This window comes from Halichoerus grypus, chromosome 1, assembly GCF_964656455.1.
Source record: "Halichoerus grypus chromosome 1, mHalGry1.hap1.1, whole genome shotgun sequence".
NCBI lineage: Eukaryota > Metazoa > Chordata > Mammalia > Carnivora > Phocidae > Halichoerus > Halichoerus grypus.
This window is the reverse complement of record NC_135712.1, coordinates 144,625,369-144,647,138: the sequence shown is the minus strand read 5'-3', so window position 1 is coordinate 144,647,138 and position 21,770 is coordinate 144,625,369. Positions and strand designations below refer to the sequence as shown.

Genomic DNA, 21,770 nt, shown 5'->3' with positions numbered 1-21,770 from the left:
CCTGTAAAATGGAGAAAATAATAGTGTTTTTTAGGGTTGTAAGCCTAATAAGCATTATTACCACCCAAAGGAAAAATAGGCATATGTGCGAATTTCTCCCTCAGCCAAGAGTAAAGCAAACACCAGTGTTTTCCTAGGCCCTGCAGGGTTTGGCTTGGCTCAAGGCAAAGGCTAGGGTTCACGCTCCAGACGCAGATCTGGATGCACCAGAGTGATGTCGAAAGAGGGAAGAGTGGACTTGGAGCCAGAAATCTGGTTCCGGCCACGATTCCCGTGTGATCCTGGGCAAGGTACTCCCACAGACAGACAGGACACGGTGCCTAAGAGGCGAGGAGCCGACGCCCGGCCCCGCCCGCCCCCGCTCCCGCCCCCGCCCCCGGCCCCGGCCCCCGGCCCCCGGCCCCCGGCCCCCGGCCCCGCCCCCGGCCCCGCCCCCCGAGGCTAGCCTCTAGACTGCGCAAATGCAAAGGAGGGGCAAACAGCCGAGGGGCGGGGCCGAGGCCGGCGCTCTGAGCTTCGCTCATGCGCGCCCAATCACAAATGACGTTCCGCCTGTTCCCAGTCAACGGGAGGACCCAATCAACGTCGAGAGCGTAGGCCCCACCTATCGAGGTCCCTGCTGCGGCCGTAGTGCGTCCGGACCTGCTGGTTCGCTCCGGTCAAGAGGCGCTGGGGTCCGCAGGCCCTGAGGCCAGGGTCTAACCTGGCTTTCCGGGATGTCGGTGGCCTTCGTACCGGACTGGCTGAAAGGCAAGGCGGAAGTCAATCAGGAGACGATCCAGCGGGTGAGCGCTAACTCGGGCCGAGAGACGTCCTTAGTTGAGATCCCAAGGGCTGCGGGTGCGGGAAGCTTCCTGGAATGAGCGGCATCCCAGCTGAGGCTTGTGGTGTGCGTAGGGGCATGACTTGCAAGGGTATGGAGTGAGATGGGAACAAAGTTGGCAAAGGCACCGGGGCAGGACAGCCCGGCATTGGAGAGAGTTGGTGGTCAGTGTTCCCGGCCGTCCGGATAACGCGCTGCACTGACCCTTTCTCTGGTCTTAACGCGCTGCACTGACCCTTTCTCTGGTCTTTCAGCTCTTGGAGGAGAATGACCAGCTCATCCGCTGTATCGTGGAGTATCAGAACAAAGGCCGGGCGAATGAGTGCGTCCAGTAAGTACCCGCTCCACCCCCCGACTTCTGAGTGTAGGGTGAAACCAGGGTGGTGATACAGCAGCTGTCCTGAACTAGGAGTCTTGGATAATTGATCGCCGATGATTCACAGAGGTTGCTTACCTGCCCAGGACTACACAGACAGCACATTGTGAAGCCTGGAGTCAGACGTGGCACCCTCTTCAAAATTTGGATAATGCTCATTGCAGACCTCCTTCACGTAGACAGGTCAGCTGATGACAACAGGGATGGGGGAGGGAGCACATGAAAAACTAGTCTCAGGAGATGTGAGCTCTGGCTCCTTTCTCCTCATGGATCCCCAGCTTATCCTTTTTCTGAGAGGCGTTAGACCATTTGACTGCTAAGTTCCTTTTTTTTTTTTTTTTTTTTTTTTTTTTAAGTAGGCTCCACGCCCAGCATGGAGCCCAACGCGGTCTTGAATTCACCACCCTAAGATCAAGACCTGAGCTGAGCACTCCGCCCCCTTCATTTTCTAACTTGCAGTCAGTCTGTAATGCACGCAGGGAGGGACCAATAAGACTTACAAGTTAGGCCAAAGGCAACTTCTGCACAGTAATTGAATGTGCTCTCTAGCTATATACCAAAATTAAAGAAAATAGTCTCTTTTTTTTTTCAAGAGAATATTAAATCGTTTATTGATTACACATGATAATGGATGATGCACAAGCTTTAATCCCATCTATAATTTTATATGATACCATAATTCAATTTAGATATATTGCATAGGATGTGCCAACAATCATATTAATAACCAAATAAACTCCAAGACTTTGCTTGGGTGACCCTTTTAATGGTGAACTCCAGGTCACAACACATTAACTGTCAGTTCAACTACACCAAGGTTTGTGGAGACAATGGCTTCTGTGCCCAAGCAGGTTGCAAATCAATTTCGAATGGAACCTGGCATCACCCTGAAGGAATTCTAACTTCACACTGCTGGGGTAGTATACCAAGATGGCTTCAGAGTAGACTAACTTTACACAGCACATTTAAAAAAAGACACATTTATTTGGTGTCACAGTCAGACTATTACATTTAGCAATCAACAGCATGGGTGCAAAAAAAAAAAATCTACATTAAAACCCTTTGTTGGAATGCTTTACACTTTCCATAGAACAGAAACTAAAATAACCTGTTATACAATTAGTCACAAATACAGTTCTCGAGTTTTTTGCCCATACACATGAGTATTGTCTAAAACATGTCTTCTTTGTAGCAGCTAGGCCCTGCCCCCACTGTGCTTGGCCGACTTCACAAATCTGTTGTAACCTGTAGCTTCCCTGTCACTTCTCTGGCTCTCCTCTCCTGCTAAGCTTTGTTTCCTGGCAGTAATTAAACCTTCTGCCACTGCCCTAGCTACTGCTGCTGCTGGAACAACCATAGCCACCTTGGTTTCATGGTTTGGCAAAGTATTGGCCTCCACCACCACAGGGGCCAGAGCTTCTGCCTCCAAAATTTCCTCCTTTCATGGGTCCAAAATTTGAGGATTGATTGTTGTAATTGCCAAAATCATTATAGCTTCCGCCACCTCCAAAGTTGCTTCCGTCATTACCAAATCCGTTATAGCCATCCCCACTGCCACCGTATCCACCACCACCTCGACTGCCACCAAAGCCACCTCGACCACTGAAGTTCCCTTCATGACCAAAGTTGTTATTCCCACCAAAACCACCTCCACGACCACCACCAAAGTTTCCAGAACCACTTTGACTTCTTTGGCTGGATGAAGCACTAGTCATCTCTTGCTTAGATAGGGCTTTCCTTACTTCACAGTTGTGGCCATTCACAGTATGGTATTTTTGAATGACCATCTTGTCTACAGAGTCATGGTCATCAAATGTTACAAAAGCAAAACCTCTTTTTGCCACTGCCTCAGTCAGTCATCTCGATCACTTCAATTTTCCCATACTGTTCAAAATAATCTCTTAGATGATGTTCTTCAGTGTCTTCTTTAATGCCACCGACAAAAATCTTTTTCACAGTTAAGTGGGCACCAGGTCTTTTGAGAATCTTCTCTTGAGACAGCCCTCTTTGGTTCCACAACTCTTCCATCCACCTTGTGTGGCCTTGCATTCATGGCTGCGTCCACCTCCTCCACAGTGGCATACGTGACAAACCCAAAGCCTCTGGAGTGCTTGGTGTTTGGATCTCTCATTACCACACAGTCCATAAGCATTCCCCATTGCTCATAATGGCTCCTCAGACTCTCATCAGTTGTTTCAAAGCTCAAACCTCTGATGAAGAGCTTCCGCAGCTGTTCAGGCTCTTTGGGAGACTCTGACTTAGACATGACGGCGGAGGGAGGGGAGACTTTAACGATGCTTACTCGGCGGTGTCCACGGGCAGAAAGGAGTGATCTAACGAACGTATCTTGAAAATGGTCTCTTTTCTAAATGTAGTCCAGGAATTATCCTCCATTTATTATAGAAAAATACATTATTTCATTCTTACTGAAGACATCTTTAAGAAAACCATCCTTTTCCCATCTCCCAAAAAAAATCACCTATAGTTCCTCACTGAACAGGTCAATGAAATAGTAGAGATATCCATCTTTGGGTAAGTCTTTACATTTGGTTCTGGCATCTGGTAATTTGCTTTTTTGCAGTTCATAGTAAACTCCATTTTTCTATATGGAAAACAGTTGCAAAACATTCCTTTTGGTGTAGTGATTCTCAACCTATGGGTAAGAAAGTTACCAAAATTTCCGGTGGGCTTCCTGCCCACCCCCCCAGTCTGATTTGTCTTCCTAGGTAGAGAATTTTACCCCCTGATTGAGAATCACTACTATCGTAAGCTCATATTGATACCATAGAAGTGCCTTGTTCCTTCTTTAACTTTGTTCCACAAATATTTTATAACTACTACTGAGTACCAGACACTGTTTCAGCTACTGGGGAATCAGTACCAAAACCAGCTCTGCTTTTTATCAAATCAGGTACCAGCTCTGCTTTTATGGACTTTACATCCTAGAGTCTAGAATCTAAAGGGAGGAAATCATACAATTAGGCACATACTAATAAGTGCTTTGAGTAAGAATAAAGCAGGCTAATTGGCAGGAAGGGGTGCTGTTTTACACAGGGTATCTCTGGTGGGACATCTACTCAGATGTCCTCACCAGAGGTGAGGGAGCCAGCTACCTAAATATATAAGGCAGAGACAGCATCAGGTGGAAGAACCCCCTAGGCTAGAGCACACTGGTTATCTTCAAGTCACAGCAAAGGGGACACTGCAGCCAGAACTCAGAGAGTGAAGGGAAAGTGGTAGGAGCTGAGGTCAGAGAGATAACGAGAGGCCCCAATCATGTAGAGCCTTGTAGGCCGCCAGAAGGGCTAGAAGGGTTCAGCTTTACTCAGAATGAGAGGGGAGCCCTTGGAGGGTTTTAATCAGAGGTATGGCAAGTCTTGACTTAAACTGTACAATAATCACTTGGGTTGCTATGTGGGGAATAGAGTAGGAGTGCAAAGGTAAAGCAGGGAGACCAGTTAGGAGACTGGCCCAATACAACAGTGTACGCAAGGATAGTGGCTTGACCCAGAGAGGTAGCTATGAAAGTGATAAGTGAGAACAGATAGATTCTAGATATATTTTCATTGGTGTTAATCAAGGAGGTTGATGATGTTGAATCATCCAATCAATAGATGAACCATTCCAGTAGAGTGGGTAAATTCCTTCCCAGTCTTTTGTTCATGTTCAGCAAAACAAAGCCTCTAATTTTTGCCTCTTTTTCACCCATAGGTACCAGCATGTGTTACACAGAAATCTCATTTATTTGGCTACCATCGCAGATGCCAACCCAACCAGTGCTTCAAAAGCAATGGAATAATCTTTCAGTTTGTCATGAGGAGTAATTGAGTGTAATCCATGTCCTATGAAGTAAAGACAGGATCTTTACCAACTCAACTGCTTAAAACATGGATGAACCCTTGTGGCTCTTTTAAAAATGTGAAAATGTGAAGAAAGCTACTAAATGAACTATATTCTCAGTGTAAATATTTATTTTAATAATTAAGCAGATTAAGTTGACTCCAGATGTTCTCTTTCCTGAAATGGGCATGTTTGGATTACAGAGATATCATGGGCATCTTCAATTCTACCTTTTCAGTTTCAACATGAAGATGAAACTGATTAGGTGGTGGGCAATCAACAGCAATTGGCGAGACTCCTAGAGGCGCTGCCAAATGGACATGTAACTGTGTGCTCCCCCTACCAGTTGTAGTCGTGGACCTAACCATTGTTTTCAGGTTGCTTTGAAATAAAGCTTGCCTTTCCACAGAACACTCATATTGAGGTATAGAGATTTTCATAAGATAAGTGTTCCATTTGGTCTTCCGGAAAAACCGTAAGGACTTAAAAAATATATGTAACAACACCATTATCATTGCTAACAAAATCAATAGTAATTCTTAATTATTACTTAATGTCATCTACTAATATCTTTTCAAATACTTTTGTAAAATACCTTCTTCCTCCTGTCTTTTTAAGGTTCTTGGCTGGGGCTCTATACCAAAAGACAGATTAACAAAAGAAAGTTTTATGTGACATGGGAGGCCTTCATAAAGAAATGAAGACCCAAAGAAACAGTTAAACCTGAGTATTTTTATATGAGATTAGATGAAAAGTGGAAAACAGAAGGATATGAGCGAAGTGTAGTAAATTGGGGAAACTTAACATGGTCTTTTCATTCAAATTCTCAGTGTTGCTCCATTTTAAGAGATAAGGATGCTCCTTTTTTTTTTTTTAAACATTTTATTTATTTATGTATTTGACAGAGAGAGACACAGCGAGAGAGGGAACACAAGCAGGGGGAGCGGGAGAAGGAGAAGCAGGCTTCCCGCGGAGCAGGGAGCCCGATGCAGGGCTCGATCCCAGGACCCTGGGATCACGACCTGAGCCGAAGGCAGACGCTTAACGACTGAGCCACCCAGGCGCCCCAGGATGCTCCTTTCTTCTGAGTATAGGGAGGGCACCCCTCACATGAGGGTCTTATGACCTGCTTCATGCGAGGTCAGAAAGTCCTTCCAGCATGTGCCATTTCTCAGATTCTTCAGCTTGAAATATTCAATAAGCCAACGTGCCATAGTTTGGAGTAGCATGTCCTGAGCCCCGTCAATTATCAGAGAATGTCTTTTTGTTGATTTCTCTAACTCAGGATCCAAACAAGATTCATACACTGCATTGTGTTTCTGTCCCTTAAGTCTCTGTGAAAATACTTAGCAGTTCCCCTTCTTCTTTGCCATTTGTTGGAAAAACTAGGTCATTTGCCCCCAAATTTCTCATATTCTGCATTCACCTAGTTGTATCCCTATGGTGTCATTAAATATGTCCCACTATTGCCCACTTTTCCTATAAACTGGTAGATCTAGAGGCTCATTCAGACTCCGATTCTAATATTTTTGGCAAGTATACATCATAGCAGGTAAGAGGTACTTGCTTTTGCATCACATCAGGAATGACCTGATTTGATTTATTAATCAGGTGCCTGATAGCCTTTTGCTTAAGTTATGATCTGCCTAGTTTTGATCTATTACTTCATTAGGGATTGGATACTGGTGATTTCCTATTTTATCATCCCTTCTGCCTTTATTAGCTTTGTTCAATAAAGAACTTTCCCTCTTTGAGACTTATCTGTAAAATGAGGCAAGGAGATTTTCCTAAGTGAACCCAAAATTAGAACCTCCGATGCCTGGCTCCTTTTGTAGGAATCAAGGATTGCAACCCAGAGAGACTAAATGTGTAAATAGTGAAGAGAGACCTCATTTTGAGTCCCAGCTCAATTGCAGCGTTTGAGAGCTCTTGTTTCACCTATAAAATGAGGATAATGAAAGTAATATCTGCCTCCTGAGGTTGTGAGATTGAGATACTGTGGTTGAGAGCTGGGCATGAAGTAAACAATGTGTGTTAATGTGTGCTCTGATGTGTTATCTGAGGGCTCTGGCCCTTTCAGGCCCTTCTCAAATCTGGGAAGAAGCCTGTTCTTTGCTCCCTCACCCATTTTTCCATCCTTAGGGTCCTAGCCCATTAACGGATTCTTCCTCCCCCCACTGTTCATGGGGTTGATGCCCATATACTATGCCAAGTGGGCTGCTCATGGGCCTGACCTGGTCAGCAGATATGGTGGGCACTATGCAATGTTTTTAGTTTTGAATTAGTTCCTAACATTTAGAGAGGATTTCCCATTATAGCCTGGATTTCTAGCAATGCTGGGCCTGCAGGTCCACATGGCAACCATCAGCTGGAGTTGGATGGCAGCTGTCTCCCTTTACTAGGCACCTTGACTTGTTTACATACGGCTTGGCCCAAGCTGGGATGAGAGCATCAGCTGATGTTTCAATTTAGGTCTCGCCTCAAGCCTGAGACAAGGCCTTGGGTGCAGATAGTTTATTTGGGGGATGATCTCAGGAAGCAGGAATAAGGCCATAAGGAGAGTGAGACAGGGAAGAAGGAAAAGCCACTAAATGTGTGTGTTACCAAAGTTACTGCTATAGGCAATAAGGACTCAATCCAGGGGGTAGGGGGATGATCTCAAAAGCATACAAATGCCCCAGAAGTGTCCACCTGAGTTGGGGTTCCCTACAGGGGAGTTCGGTCCCCTGGACTAACAAGCAGCCTTTGCAGCCAACTCCGAGACGTCAGAGGAGGAAGAAAGTAAAAAGCTGCATGGCAGCCCCTGAGGGGGGCTTCTGCCAGCACAAGGTGAGCCTGACCTTGTAGGAACTGTCCACTACTGGCAAGGTAGGCAAGGGTCTGTGACAGAGCATCAGAGGTTCCAATGTGTGGGCTCTGAGCAAGCCAGTAGGGCCTATAGTAGGTAAGTGTAGCAGAGGCAATAGCCTTGAAGACAAAGTTCAGTTCTCCCTCAGGGGGAAGGAGTTTGTGACCTGCTGTTTCCCTCCCTTTGTCTCTTGGAAGGTATTTCAGTCCACGTGTAGAGGACCGAAGCAGGGCAAATCACAAGCCTCTGGAAATGGCCAAGGCTATTTAAGCCACAGATGACCCTACTCTCCAGAGGACCCTTTTCTGGGGAGATACACTGGAGAAACTGGGGCAGGCCACTTAGCTGTCATCATACGTGCCCCAGCTTACCTCTACCTGTCTGCTTCAGAGACCGCCTGAAGCACAAGTATCTGCCATCCCTCTTAAAGGACCCAGAAATCAATATAGTTGTGAAAGGTGATTTAAAAAGGTAAAGACCAAACCTGGCCAGAATGTCTTAACCGCTCTCTTCTCAGAGGACCTCCTACTTCAAGATTAAGCCTCTACTCAGCCTGTCTGCCCTTTTCCAACTCTCAGGGTCAAGCTGATCTCTGAACAGCCTACATAGGGCCTGAGCCTTTCTCTGGGGTTTCCAAGCCTGCTTCCCAGGATTTGCAACTGTGGTGACTGACTTCTGTCATTACCACATTCTCCTGAGATGAGGATATGGCAGCTAAAACAAAGAGAGCAGATAATTTGAGGTCAGGTTTATTCCACAAGATGTGAAGCTATTTTTCCACTTCCTCATGAGGCTTTTTGACATCCAAGTCTGACTTTTGGGGACCCCAAGTCACAATATGGCTAGGGAGGAAAGGAAGTTCAGTGCTATCTCATATGCTCTTGAACCTCTGTAATAAACTTCCGTTACTAAAGGTGATCCTGAGTATATTTCTTAAGCTGGGTACATAGTATCTTCATTTTATTGTTACTCTACCTTACACGTAATATGGTTTTGATTCCATTTTAATAAAAGCAATTTTAAGAAGTTAATCTGTTACCTCTTTTCCCAATGAAAATCCTGCAGATTCCTCTGGAATCTAGATGTTCTGTTCAGTCACTGGGAACCTTTCTTTCCTTCCTAGATCTTTTAAATAAGAGTCTAGGGTCCAAAGGGAGGTTGTTTTCGTTTCCGTTTGTGATAAACTCATTCATTCAAAAACTATTTACTGATCCACTAGTATGCACTGAAGGTACTGCAGTGAGGAAGTCAGACAATGTCACTGCTCTCGTGGAAACTTTATTCTTATATAAAGAAGACAACACAGTATAAATAACCTGTATTTATGGGGGAGACAGGCAAAAAATATATAAACAACCAAGGAAAGCTTCACATGGTAATAAGTGGCTGTGCAGAGAATTACAATAGGGTCATGTGCTGGAGAGTGTCTGGGTGGCTACTTTAAATTATGGAATCAGGAATGACCCAAGGAGGTAACATTGTAGCTGAGAGATGAATAACAAGGAACCTGACCGTGACCATCAAGGGACCTAGCAGTGCAGGCAGAAACAAGGGCTATGCAAAGACCTTTCATTCCAACCGGGTTTTTTTCTCTCTCTCGAGTCCATTTTAGAGCAGTGTTCACCTATGTGGTCATCAACTCAATTATAACATGAGTTCTCAGTTGACCAGGCCTTGTGTTGGGCTCTACAGTGAGGAAAATAGAGGAGAAGGGGCACTGGGCCCTGCTTTCAGGGAGCTCCTAATAAGCCTGGCAAGACAAAAGAGACCCACACCCAGGCGTGGACCAGGGCACTATGCAGGACCAAGGATGCTGAGAAAGTGTCCTCATATTGAAGCTGCAGGGATTCCAAGTGGAAATTATCAAATGCTTCTTATATATCATAGAAAAAGTTTATGCTTCTCAATTCCTGAGCACTCTTTTGTCTGCAAACAAAAAATTGCCAGTTGCAGCAGAAGCTTTCAGCATCCCACACTCATTCCTTGAACTGTACTCCTTTAATTGTGTTGCAACTGACTCCCAACAGTCCATATCCATATCTCTATCCTGAGGACTTTTTTCCTAAAACAGGAAGTCTGCCTTGCCCAGGCATAGCAGACCAGAAGAACCTGGGGATTACCATTCTGGGAACAGCTCTCAACTAATGACTCTAATTGAGCATCCCAGCTCCCTCACCCCTCCATAGGGACAATTCCAAGATGTTTCTTCTTCTGTACTGGTTGCCAGAGTTCCCCATCAGGGTTAAGCTCTAATCGCAACTATGGTAACTGGCTTAATAGCACACACTTTACTGCCTATCTTCCTTGTTCACTTCTCCACCCTCTAGATGGAGTTTCCTAGGGCCACTTCTCAAATAAGCAACTTGCACTCAAACTATTGTCAGAGTCTTCTTCTGAGGGAAACAACCAAGATACCACACCCTGGGTGGGTAGACCCAGATGGACTGGCTGAGCAAATGTAGCTTCCATTAGCACCACAGCAGATGAAAAATTTTTACCAAAACCCAATCTACTTGCAAAAGCTAGTGTCTAGAAAAAGCATCAGAGCCAAGGACTCAGCAGAATTTAGAGTTTGAAATCAGAGAACAAGTTGATCAATATAGAGTAAGGAACCTGTCTGACAAGAAGTGCTTGTTGTAGTGAGTTTTTCATATGAATTTGATGGCATACAAGCTCCCCACTAAAGACAATGAAGGATTAGACATTTGTGAACACATAGTCATACTTTAAAGCAAGTTAGTGGGAAAAAAGCCACTTGCCTAAAAGGCCAAAAGGTGGGTGCAGTATCCACAATTAAGGTGATTTTTTTTAAATTATTTAAGACCTTTATTAATGGGTGCTTGCCATTTGTTGACTTTCTTGAAAAAATCAAGTTGTAAACTTTTATTACAAATTAAAAAATGAGGTTCTTAAAAATCTCGACCAGATATGAAACAATTTAAAAGACTTTAAAGCTGTATTGAGAAAAATCAGGCTTTTTTTTTTTAAAAAAAAAAGTTGGGGCGCCTGGGTGGCTCAGTCGTTAAGCATCTGCCTTCGGCTCAGGTCATGATCCCAGGCAGCCTGCTTCTCCCTCTCCCACTCTGCTTGTGTTCCCTCTCTCACTGTGTCTCTCTCTGTCAAATAAATAAAATCTTTTTAAAAAAAAAAAAGGGGGCACCTGGGTGGCTCAGTCATTAAGCGTCTGCCTTCGGCTCGGATCATGATCCCAGAGTCCTGGGATCGAGCCCCACATCGGGCTCCCTGCTCAGCGGGGAGCCTGCTTCTCCCTCTGCCACTCCCCCTGCTTGTGCTCTCTCTCTGTCAAATAAATAAATAAAATCTTAAAAAAAAAAAGTTTGGCATTACCAAAAAGAGACGTCTTTAGGTAAAAATAATAAAAACCCCATGCTGCAGATAGTTCTTTTTATCTGGTCAATGGGCAAAAAGCAAGTACTTAAGGTCTTTAGCTCCAATCTTTTGTTCATTTCTTATTGCTGGAATTTCATCTTCATTTCTTCGTGTTATGGCAGTCTGGTGTACAAATACATCTTCCTGGGTGGTATTCCTGTTAATGAAACCTTATCTGTTTCTTACATTGAACCATTTTACTGTTCCTGAAACCTTCACTGCTTTGACCTTCTTGTTCCCGACGGCGGGTGCCGCAGATGTGAGGCCACCCAGGCCGCCGCTCCCTGCGCTGCCGTTGGGGCCAGGCTCGGCGTAGGCAGCGCTGAGGGCCGGGGCGGCGGGCAGCTGCTGGGTCTCGGCCTCGCTGATCATGGTTGCAGTGATGGTGACTGCGGCCGGCCCCACCGCTGCGGCTCCGCCGGGGTGTGACGGCAACTAGGCCGGCGGCGGCGGCGGGACTACTCAGGGCTCTCTGGGGTCCGCTCTCAGCTCTCGATCGAACTCGACTTCTTAGACTTCTTACTAGGCAGCCATTGCCTCAGGGGCCATCTCCGTGCTGCCATACCCCATTCTTCTCCTGTGGCCCCACCCCAAGCTGATCAGTCACGGTATCTGCCCACTACTGTGGCCATCAAGACTGATGGGCATATGAACCTCATCGTCAATCAGCTCTCTCGCTGGGATTTTTCTCGCTGGTGCCGGCAGGAAAAGTGCTCTCCCCTCAGACTTCCATGGTATAAGGATGGATGCTTGGAGCTGCTATGGCCATTTCCCCTGACGCTGATGGAGAAAGCCCATCTGTTCTTGACTAATATCATGAGAATGTTATTCTATCAAAATATATATTTTTCTGTAAAATGAAATAGTCTACTTGTTTCCCCACAAAAAAAGGAAATCTAGGATTTAAAAAAATGTGTTTCAGATTTTCAATATAGATTTTGTTATCAAATTCTGGTAATATTTGTTGCTGTGTTGTAGGTCCTAAGATTACCTGCAGGTTTGATGATTGGCTAGGAGGACTCCCAGGACTCAGCATTTAATTGTACTCACAGCTATGATTTACAATAGCAAAAGAACACAAAGCAAATCAGCAAAGGGAAAAGGCATATAGGGTAAAGCCCAGAGGAAACCCGGTTCAAGCTTCACCCTCCCAATGGAGTCACACAGAATGAGCTTAATTCCTCCAGGGACGAATCATAGCATGTGAGAAATGTCTACCAGGGAAGTTCATTAGAGACTCAGTGCCCAAAGTTTTTACTGGGGGATGGTCACATATGTATGCATCCTCTGCCTGGTACATACCAAGTTTCCAGATTCCCAGAAGGAAAGCAGGTGTTCAGCATAAACCATATTGTTTGCTCAAATAGTTTAGGCAGAGTGAAGCACTCTAATCATTTAACTGAAGTTTTCTTTAAGTGTAGGAAATTGATTATCATACAGGTTCCCAGATTCCACCCACAGGCCAACCTTTTAAGCAGGTCTTTCTAAAGATAGCAGTCTTGGACCTATTCTTTTCTGCAATTTCCCATTTAAGATATAGGATATCCTTTTATTTAAAAAATGGTGTAAGCAAATAAGGTAGAACTGCATGTGTAGTTATCTTCTCATTGGATTCCTTTTCTCTCCTTTTGTTTACCTTTTTTGTCTTCTCCCTAAGTTATACAAATGTAAAAGTTAATTTGGTACAGATCCCTGCTTGAGGTTAAACTGTGTATTACAGAAGATATATTGAAGGAGCTGAGAGGCAATACATAGATCATAGATAACCAATACACCATATATTGGGATAATCATATGCCTTTTCTTTAATCTGTTAATATGGTGAACTATAGAAATAGATTCTCTGATGTCGAACCATCTTTGTATTCCTGAATTAAAGCCAACTAGGTCATGAACATTTTGGGATTTAAATGCTGCTAAACTCCATTTCCTAATATTTTATTTGGATTTTTAAATCCATGTTTATAATGAGATTGGTCTCTAACTTTCTTGCCCTATCTATCTTTGTTTGGTATTGGTATCACAAGGTAAGTTAGGTAGCTGTCTTTTTCCATTTTCTAAAATACTTTGATTGAGAAAAGATTATTGATCCTTAAGGGTCTGGTAAAATATGCCTATGAAACAATGTGGAACTTGTGTTTTTGGAAAGACTATGTTTGTTCTTACTGGTTTTATTAAGAGTAATTGCAAAGAAATATAAAAATACCGAACACAGCTCAAAAATCCCCATATACCTCTCAGCTAGATATAACAATTACCAAGATTTTGCCACATTTGTTTCACTTCACTAAAAAACTAAGAACATTTTCTTGCATAACCAAAATTTCATTATCTTTATCTTCATTAGATATCTAACAAAATTAAGTATATTTCCTTGATTTCACCTAATGTTTAGACCATTATCAAATTTCCCATCTGGTTATGGCAAAATGTCCTTCACAGTTGTTTGGAAGGAGATTAGGGATTACTAATTCAATTTCTTCAATGGTTGCTAGTTTATTCAGGCCTTCTATTTCTTTGAGTCAATTTTGGTAATTTCTATTTTCTAAAAAATTATGTTTCATCTAAATTTCTCCACTAGCATTCCTGATTAGTTTTGCCAGAGCCCTATCCATTGAAGGGCCAACTGCTGGTATAATCCCACTCTAAATCATTACCTGAAAATTCCTACTACTAAGCGTTCTCCAAATTAAGCCTGAGTTTGTAAACTGCTTGGATAATTTTCTACTACTCTTGATGATGAGGGAGGAGGTATCCTTTTGGTGGATGTTAGCTCTAGGCCTGCCTTGTCCCAGTAGTTTCTTCCCCTTGACCACAGACCAAATAGCATACTTTATCCTCAAATCATCTGAAATATAATTTCAACTCACAGGACAGAACAAAAGAATTTTGAGCAAGGAGGGAACTTAGAAGGTATTTCATCCTGCTTATTTTGCAGACAAAGAAACTGAATTCCAGGATCAGAGTGGTTTGCTCCACATCATATAATCAGTGGCAGGAAAGAAACTTTAGTGGAGTGTCAAGATAAGAACGAATTTTGGGAGATTTAAAGTATTTTAAATACTCCCCAAATTAAGCATTTCATCCCAGAGCCCTAAAGCCAACTTACACTGAAGCCAGCTGCTCAAAGCACAGTAATTACAAATTACTTCCCTGGGCAATGCTCCCCTTCTTTTCCTTTCACAAGTCTGTGTATGAAAGTTAGCTTTACCAACCCATTTCATCTCTGAATAGGCATGTACATTTCGTCTTTTCCAAACCTATAAATGGTCAGCTGTAACAGTGTAAGCAAAATCAGACCCAGGACCACTAGCTTCTCAATTCAGTCTAGGTTACAAATGTGAAACCCAGGAGATTGTTGCTCTGATAGAGATACTGTACTTTTAGAGAGGTAGAACTGGCAACCTCCAACAGGGATAGCACTTCCATGATGGTGCAGGTCTCTGCACTTCACAAGGTGGCACAGGTGCAAAAACAGATTAGAAACTACCTAAGTGACCTTGATTTTTAAATTTACTATAAAGCTACAGTAATCAAAACAGTGTGCTACTTCACGCTCATTAGGATGGCAATTATTAAAAAACAAAACAAAATAACAAGTGTTGGTGAGGATGTTGAGAAACTGAAACCCTCGTGCAATGCTGATGGAAATGTAAAATAGTGCAGTCACTATGGAAAACAGAACGGCAGTTCCCCATAAAAACAGAATTAGCTTGGGGCACCTGGGTGCCTCAGTAAGCGCCTGCCTTTGGCTCAGGTCATGATCTCAGGGTCCTGGGATCAAGCCCCAAGGCAGGCTCCCTGCTCAGCAGGGGACTCCGCTTCTCCAACTCCCTCTCCCTCTGCCCCTGCTCCTGTGCTCTCTCATTCTCAAATAAATAAAATCTTAAAAAAAAACAAAACCAGAAATTTAAAACAGAATTAGCTTATGACCTAGCAATTCCATTTCTGGGTATATGCCCAAAGGAATTGAAAGCAGGATCTCAAAGAGATATTTGTACACTCATCTTCACAGCAGCATTATTCACAATAGCCAAATGATGGAAGCAACCCAAGTGTCCATCTGCTGATGAATGGATAAAGAAATTATGGTATATTCATACAGTGGAGTATTATTTAGCCTTAAAAAAAGAAGGAAATCCTGCAATATGTGAGAACATCGATGAAACTTGAGAACATTATGCTAAGTGAAACAAGTCAGTCACTGAAGGACACGTATTGCATGATTCCATTTAATATGTGGTAACTAAAATAGTCGAACTTATAGAAGCAAAGAATAAAAGAGTGTTTGCCAGGGGATGGGAAGAGGGTGAAAGTAGTTGCTATCAATGGTTATAAAATTTCACCTATGTAAGATGAATAAGTCCTAGAAATCTGCTGTACAACATTGTGCCTATTGATAACAATACCATATTGTACACTTGAAAATCTGTTAAAGGGGGGGCTGGGTGGCTCAGTGGGTTGAGTGTCCAACTCTTGATTTTGGCTAAGGTCAAGATCTTGGGGTTGTGGGATCCAGCCCCCAGCCCCATGCAGGCTCCCCGCTCAGCGAGGAGTCTGCTTGCCCCTCTCTATCTGCTCCTCCCCCCACTCACTTGCTCGCTCTCAAATAAATAAATAAAACCTTAAATCTGTTAAGAGGATAGATGTCACATTAAGTGTTCTTACCACAATAAATTTGAAAAAAAAAAAAAAAAAGTAGAGTAGTTGCCTGAGGCTGGGTAGAAAGAATGCAGAGTTATTGTTTAATGGATACAGAGTTTCAGTTTTCCAAGATGAAAAATGTTCAGTGGCTAGATGGTGATGATTGCACAACAATGTGAAATGTACTTACTGCCTCTGAACTGTCACTTAAAAAGTTAAATGATAATTTTGATAAAATATTTAAAAAGTGTGTATTTTACAGTTTTAAGAAATTAACTTAAAAACAAAAAACAAAACAGTGTAGCCCTAGCATAAAGATACATAGAACAGTTAACAAAATATAGAGTTCAGAAACAGAACCACACAAAGCCAAGGTAATTCAACGGACAAAAGGCAAGTTTTTTTTAACAAATGGTGGTGAAACTACTCTTTGTTTCCATAGGGGAAAAAACCAAAAACCAAAACGAACCGCAACCTCTACCTGACACCACAATGAAAAATTCCAATAAATCTTAGACTTACACGTAAAAGTTCTAGAGGAAAACACAGGAGAAAATCTTCAGGAGTTTGGGGTAAGCAGAGATTTCTTAGCACAGAAAAAGCACAAACCATACGAGAAAACTGATCAAGTAACTTCACTAAAATTAAAAACTGCTTTGCACAAACCACCATCAAAACAATGAAACGACCCAGCTCAGGAGAAAATACTCAGAATTATATATAACAAAAGATTTGTATTTAGAACATACACATATCACCTGTTTAACAAAACATTTGTACTCGGAACTCCCGCATTCAATAATAAGACGAACACGAATAAAACATGGGCAAAGGTCTCGAACTGACTCTTCACAAAAGATGAATGGCCATGAACAAAGACTATCCCTGCGACGCTGACGCCAAAGAGGAAACGGACGCCCACTTAAGGCCTTTGAAGTGAAACAGTCTAGCAGGAGGAGAGTGTCATAACTACGCCTTGAGAAAAGGAAAACAGGTCAAAAGATCCGTCCGTTCACTAAACCTCGACTTCGTTTCTTACAGCTTGCTCGCAGGTGTAGATAAAACGGAAGCATCGCGATGCCGGAAAACGCGCGGGCACTCACGGATCTTAAGGGAGGACGAGAGGAAACAGAGAGCGCAGGCGTGATCAGGGCTCCCAGATTGGGCGGACTGACTCTAACGGGGGGAGGGGGGCGGAAGGGGCGGGGCAAAAAAGACTAGATCAGGTATAGGAGCGTCGGACACGCCCACGTGCGCGCTCACCCTTCGGTTAAACACCCCCTTCGAGCCTGTGCTCTCGCGGTATTTGTCCCGACTCTCGCGGGGTTTAGCGTGGCGCGGGGAGGCCGGCCCGGGGGAGGGGGTGGTGGTCCGTTAGTGGCGTTGGGTTCCGGCCGCCACCGTGGCAGCGCTTTCTCCTCCGCTCACGGAGAGCTGCTCAGGTTGGAGGCCAACCAGGTAAAGAGCTCGCCCGCATGTGTGTGCGCGCTACTTGGGAGTCGGGAGACCCGGGGCTGGAGGGAACCCCGGCTTGGCCTCCCGTGGTGTCGCGACAGGCTGGCGCGAGGCGACCGTGGCGCGGGCTCCGCCCCAGCCCCCGCCCTAGCTCCCGCCCTGACCGCTTTCCTCCCCCTTTCTCCTAGCTCTTGCCGCCGCCTCGGTCGCGATGGGGGCGCAGGACCGGCCGCAGTGCCACTTCGACATCGAGATCAACCGGGAGCCGGGTGAGCGGGAGACTGGGCTCCTGCGGGGGCCTGGACAATCCTTGGGGAAGGGGAGGGGTCTACCCTCATCAACCCTCCCCCAAGCCTTTTTGGGAGCGGGTAGGCTCAGTCAGCACTACCTTTGCTCCTGAGCGAAAATCGTTGGGAGAGGAGAGTGAACGGGATCCACCACTCCTATCCCACTCAGAGTCCGGGCCTCGCCCTCCGAAGCCCCTTGCGGGGACACTCACGCCTTGCACCCCCGGACTGAGTGTTCGTACCATCCCTGGCGCCAAGGAAAGGGGTGCAATCTGTCTCGGACTTTTTTTCTCTTAGTGTCTCTAAGGGGGCAAACACTCCAATTCCTTTTTCTGGTATTTTTCTCTTGTGTGAGGTTTGGATTCGTATATTCTGTATTTCCTAATTCTTGTATATCAGTAGGTTAACTCCCACTTCTATTTTTCCGTTAAGTATCTTTAGCCAGAATTTCTTGGTTCATGGGAAAATGACTTAGTGAAAGTCTTGTGTGATAAAAGAAAGTATTCTGTACCAACAGAGACTTGCAGCACGCATGCATTTAGCGTTAATGCTTCGTCTTTAGGGAATCCAGCCATTCGTTAGTATATATTACTGAAAATACTTTCTTCTAAAGGGTAGTTGTTTCATTCTAAGTAGCAGAGCCGGCCGGGTACCGAACTGTTTCCTTAGCCCTTTTTTTTTTTTTTTTTTGTATCTGTGTCAGAAGTTTTAGTTGGAAACATATATGCAGTCTTTGTGCAGCATCTTGTTCAGCACATTCTTATTGAGAGCCTGCTACTGTTCAAGACTCTGGGGATATAGCAATGAATAAAACAAAGGACTCTCTTCCTTGTAGTTTGTATTCTATTTGGGGAAGGCAGACCATAAACAAGGAAAAAAAAATACAGTGGCTAGTAGTAGGGGTACTGTTCTAAATGTGGATCAGAAAAGGCTGTTTTGAGATGACAGTTAACGCAGACATCTCAAGGAGATGAGGAGGTAAGCCATCGTGGATATCTTTGAGGAGCAGTCCTGGCTAAGGAAGTTGGTACAAAGGCGCTGAGGAGGGAGTGTACTTTGGTGTTTGAAGAACTGCCAGAAGCCCAGGGTGGAGTAGAGGAGGGATGAGAGTAGCAGGAAATGCTATAGACCATAGTAAGGACTTTTGACACTGTGAGATAAGATATTTAAGGGTTTTGAGCAAAGGAATGTTGTGATCTTAGAAATATTGTTGCATTCTCTGTTTCTAATATTTTGAGCCTTGATGGATCTTAATCCTTACTCTATAGTGAGTCCATGCTTCAGAAAACAGGGCTTATGTTTTTTTAAGAATTAAAAACGCAAATTGAACATACTAAAAAATAAAGCTATTTCCCACTGTCAAAAAAAAAAATAGCAGACTCGTGAAAAGTAAAACAAAGGTTCTATAGCCATGTAAAGTACTCCTTTCCTAGTACATGTTCATATCCTAGATTTGCAAATAACCTTTGTTATGAAAATCTCCAGAATATGTTTGTTAGATGTTGAACGAACTTCAGTCCCCAGCGTTCAAGGTAATTCATTATAATGCCATTCCGATAGAAGTGACTAGCACTTTTAAAACACTGAATCATACAAGGAATGCTTATACTGTTCTGGGTTAAACCAGTTGATAATTGGCAATTTCATATGGTTCAATCTCATACATAATATTTCTAGAACTTTTCAGTATATTATCTAAATAGTAGGTACTTGATTTTTACACAACTTTTAAGGATCACTTCAGCTATTTGAAGTGAGGTACCCCACTTTGTAGGATTTAACCATTAGTAAGTATGTCATTGAGTACTTAGCCAAGTGATAGTCTTGACTTCTTGTATTGTTAATAGGTAACGTAAATACAAAGTATCAAAGATCCTTTAGGAGTGGCCATAATGACCACTTTAATGAGAGATCAAGAAGTACTGATAAAAATTGAGTTGAATACAACACCGTATGTATTCATTTCTATTACTATCAATGGAAATTTGTATGTTTTATAGTAAGTTAGGCTTTTGAATTACAAAATGAGTATAAGTGTATATTAGAAGAGGAGGAGTCTCTATATAGAGAGCTTTTCTCTGTGAATCCAATAAAATGGTTCCTATTTGAAATAATTCCAGGACTGTACCTTAGGAATTTCTTTTCAGAAGGTTTTTAACTAAGATTTTCATTTCTTTAATAGTTGCAGAACTGTTCATGTCATTTCTTCTTGAGTGAGTTTATCTGTGGGATTTGTAGTGATAGCTCCTCTTTCATTCCTGATGTTGATAATCTGTGCCCTTTGTCTTTTTTCCTTGGTCTGTTTGGTTAGAGGTTTATCACTATCATATTTATTATCCTTTCAAAAAATTGAATTTTCGTTTTGTTGATTTTTTTCCCTATTTTCTTCCAGTTTTAATGACGTATCTTTTCTGATGTTTGCTTTGACTTACTTTGCTCATTTTCTAGTTTCTTTAAGTGGAAATTTGGATTGTTGACTTGAGACCCTTCTTTTCCAATATAAGGATTTAATGCTATAAATTTCCTTCTGTATGCAGGACCCCACCAATTTTGACATATTGCTTATTTTCTTTCAGTTCAAAATATTTTCTAATTTCCCTTGAGGCTTAGTCTTTGGCTCATGAATTATGGAGAAGTGTTTTAATTTCTAAGTACTTGGATATTTTTCAGTTGTTTTTCTGTTAATGTTTTCTGCTTTAAATTCCATTTATGGTCAGAGAACATACTTTGTATGATCTCAGTTCTTCTAAATTTATTAAGGTTTGATATGTTCTGTTTTATTGAATTTCCCATGTGCACTTTAAAAGAATGTATATTCTGCTGTTTTTGTGTGGAGTGTTCTGTAAATGTCAATTTGAGTCATTTGGCTAATAGTGTTGTTCAGTTCTTCTATATCCTGGCTGATTTTTTGTCTCCTTGTTCTCTTGTTTACCAGTAGAGGAGTATTGAAGTCTCTACCGATAATTGTGGATTTATTTCTTCCTTCAGTTCTATTAGTTTTTGCTTCATTTACTTTGAGGCTCTTTTGTTAGGTGGATGCATACACATTTAAGATTGTTATGTCTTCCTAATGAATTGACCCTTCTATCATTATGTAATGACCCTTGTTATTTCTGGTAATTTTCCTTGCTTCGAAGCCTACTTTGTCTCATATGAATACTGCTACTCCGTTTCTTTTGTTAGTGTTTATGTGGTAGGTCATTTTCTATCCTTTTATTTTTAACTTATATTTAAAGTGGGTTTCTTGGGGCGCCTGGCTGGCTCAGTCGGTGTAACATGAGGCTCTTGATCTTGGGGTTGTGAGTTCAAGCCCCACGTTGGGTGTAGAGATTACTTGAAAATAAAATCTGGGGCGCCTGGGTGGCTCAGTCGGTTGAGTGTCCAACTCTTAATTTCAGCTCAGGTCATGATCTCAGGGTTGTGAGATCAAGCTCCATGTGGGGCTCTGCATTGGCATGGAGCCTGCTTGGGATTCTCTCTCTCCCTCTCCTTCTGCCCCGCCCCGTCCCCCCCCCCCCCGGAAAAACCTTAAATAAAGTGGGTTTCTTATAGACAGTAAATAGATGGATCTTGTTTTTTTACCCATTCTCATAATCTTTTACTCAGTATACTTAGGCTATTTACACTTAATGCAATTATTGTTTGTTTGGATTTGTCTAATATTTGTTTTTGATTTATCTGTTTTCTTGCATTTTGGGTTATTTGAATATTTTTTAGTATTTTAAATTTTTCTATTGATTTTTTTGATGATCTCTCTATAGTTTTTTTAGTGGTTACTCTAGAGATTACAGCATATATACTTGGCTTTTCACGGTGTACTTAGAATTAATATTTTACCACTTCAGGTGAAATGTTGAAACCATCCCACCATATAATATCCCTTTACAACCTTATGCTGTATTGGTCATATATATTATATCTGCAAACATTGAAAGCCTTTGCTTTCAAACATCACACATACTAGCTTAAAAGGAGAAGAAAATACTCTCGTTATTTACTCATATGTTTACATTTCTGTTGCTGTTTATTCATTCCTGAAGTCTCAGGTTCCCTCTGGTATCATTTCCCTTTTCCCTGAAGAATTTGCTTAAAGCATTTCTTTTAGAG

At 42.8% G+C, this 21,770-nt stretch overlaps 3 protein-coding genes and 1 pseudogene across 7 annotated transcripts in view; 2 read left to right on the top strand and 2 right to left on the bottom strand.

The window, feature by feature from the left end:
- Window positions 1–17,042, bottom strand: part of SEC22C (SEC22 homolog C, vesicle trafficking protein) — a 48,374-nt gene extending 31,332 nt beyond the window's left edge. The window contains exon 1 of the mRNA XM_036080282.2: window positions 17,025–17,042. The gene's annotated coding sequence lies outside the window, so the exon portion shown is untranslated. The remainder of the gene's footprint in view (window positions 1–17,024) is intronic.
- Window positions 582–5,450, top strand: SS18L2 (SS18 like 2). Its single transcript, XM_036080288.2, has 3 exons — window positions 582–785; window positions 1,078–1,154; window positions 4,911–5,450. Exons 1-3 carry the CDS (start codon window positions 717–719, stop codon window positions 4,996–4,998), a joined length of 234 nt encoding a protein of 77 aa, XP_035936181.1. The 5' UTR covers window positions 582–716; the 3' UTR covers window positions 4,999–5,450.
- LOC144381923 (heterogeneous nuclear ribonucleoprotein A1-like) lies at window positions 1,945–3,922 on the bottom strand (annotated as a pseudogene).
- Window positions 17,043–17,249: 207 nt separating the features above from the next.
- NKTR (natural killer cell triggering receptor) overlaps window positions 17,250–21,770 on the top strand; it is a 53,740-nt gene continuing 49,219 nt past the window's right edge. For all 5 annotated transcript variants that reach the window (XR_013448150.1, XR_013448157.1, XM_078073037.1 and 2 more), the window contains exons 1-2: window positions 17,250–17,379; window positions 17,565–17,645. Coding sequence is in view for 3 of the 5 variants with exons in the window: in XM_078073037.1 (XP_077929163.1) it covers window positions 17,588–17,645 (58 nt within the window). In the remaining 2 variants the exon portion in view is untranslated. The remainder of the gene's footprint in view (window positions 17,380–17,564; window positions 17,646–21,770) is intronic.

Excerpts from the sequence above, each read along its gene's own strand:
- SS18L2 (XM_036080288.2), top strand. The coding sequence starts at position 717 with ATGTCGGTGGCCTTCGTACCGGACTGGCTGAAAGGCAAGGCGGAAGTC. Across the intron at positions 786-1,077 it reads ATCAGGAGACGATCCAGCGG|CTCTTGGAGGAGAATGACCA; the intron begins GTGAGCGCTAAC and ends CTGGTCTTTCAG. Across the intron at positions 1,155-4,910 it reads CGGGCGAATGAGTGCGTCCA|GTACCAGCATGTGTTACACA; the intron begins GTAAGTACCCGC and ends TTTCACCCATAG.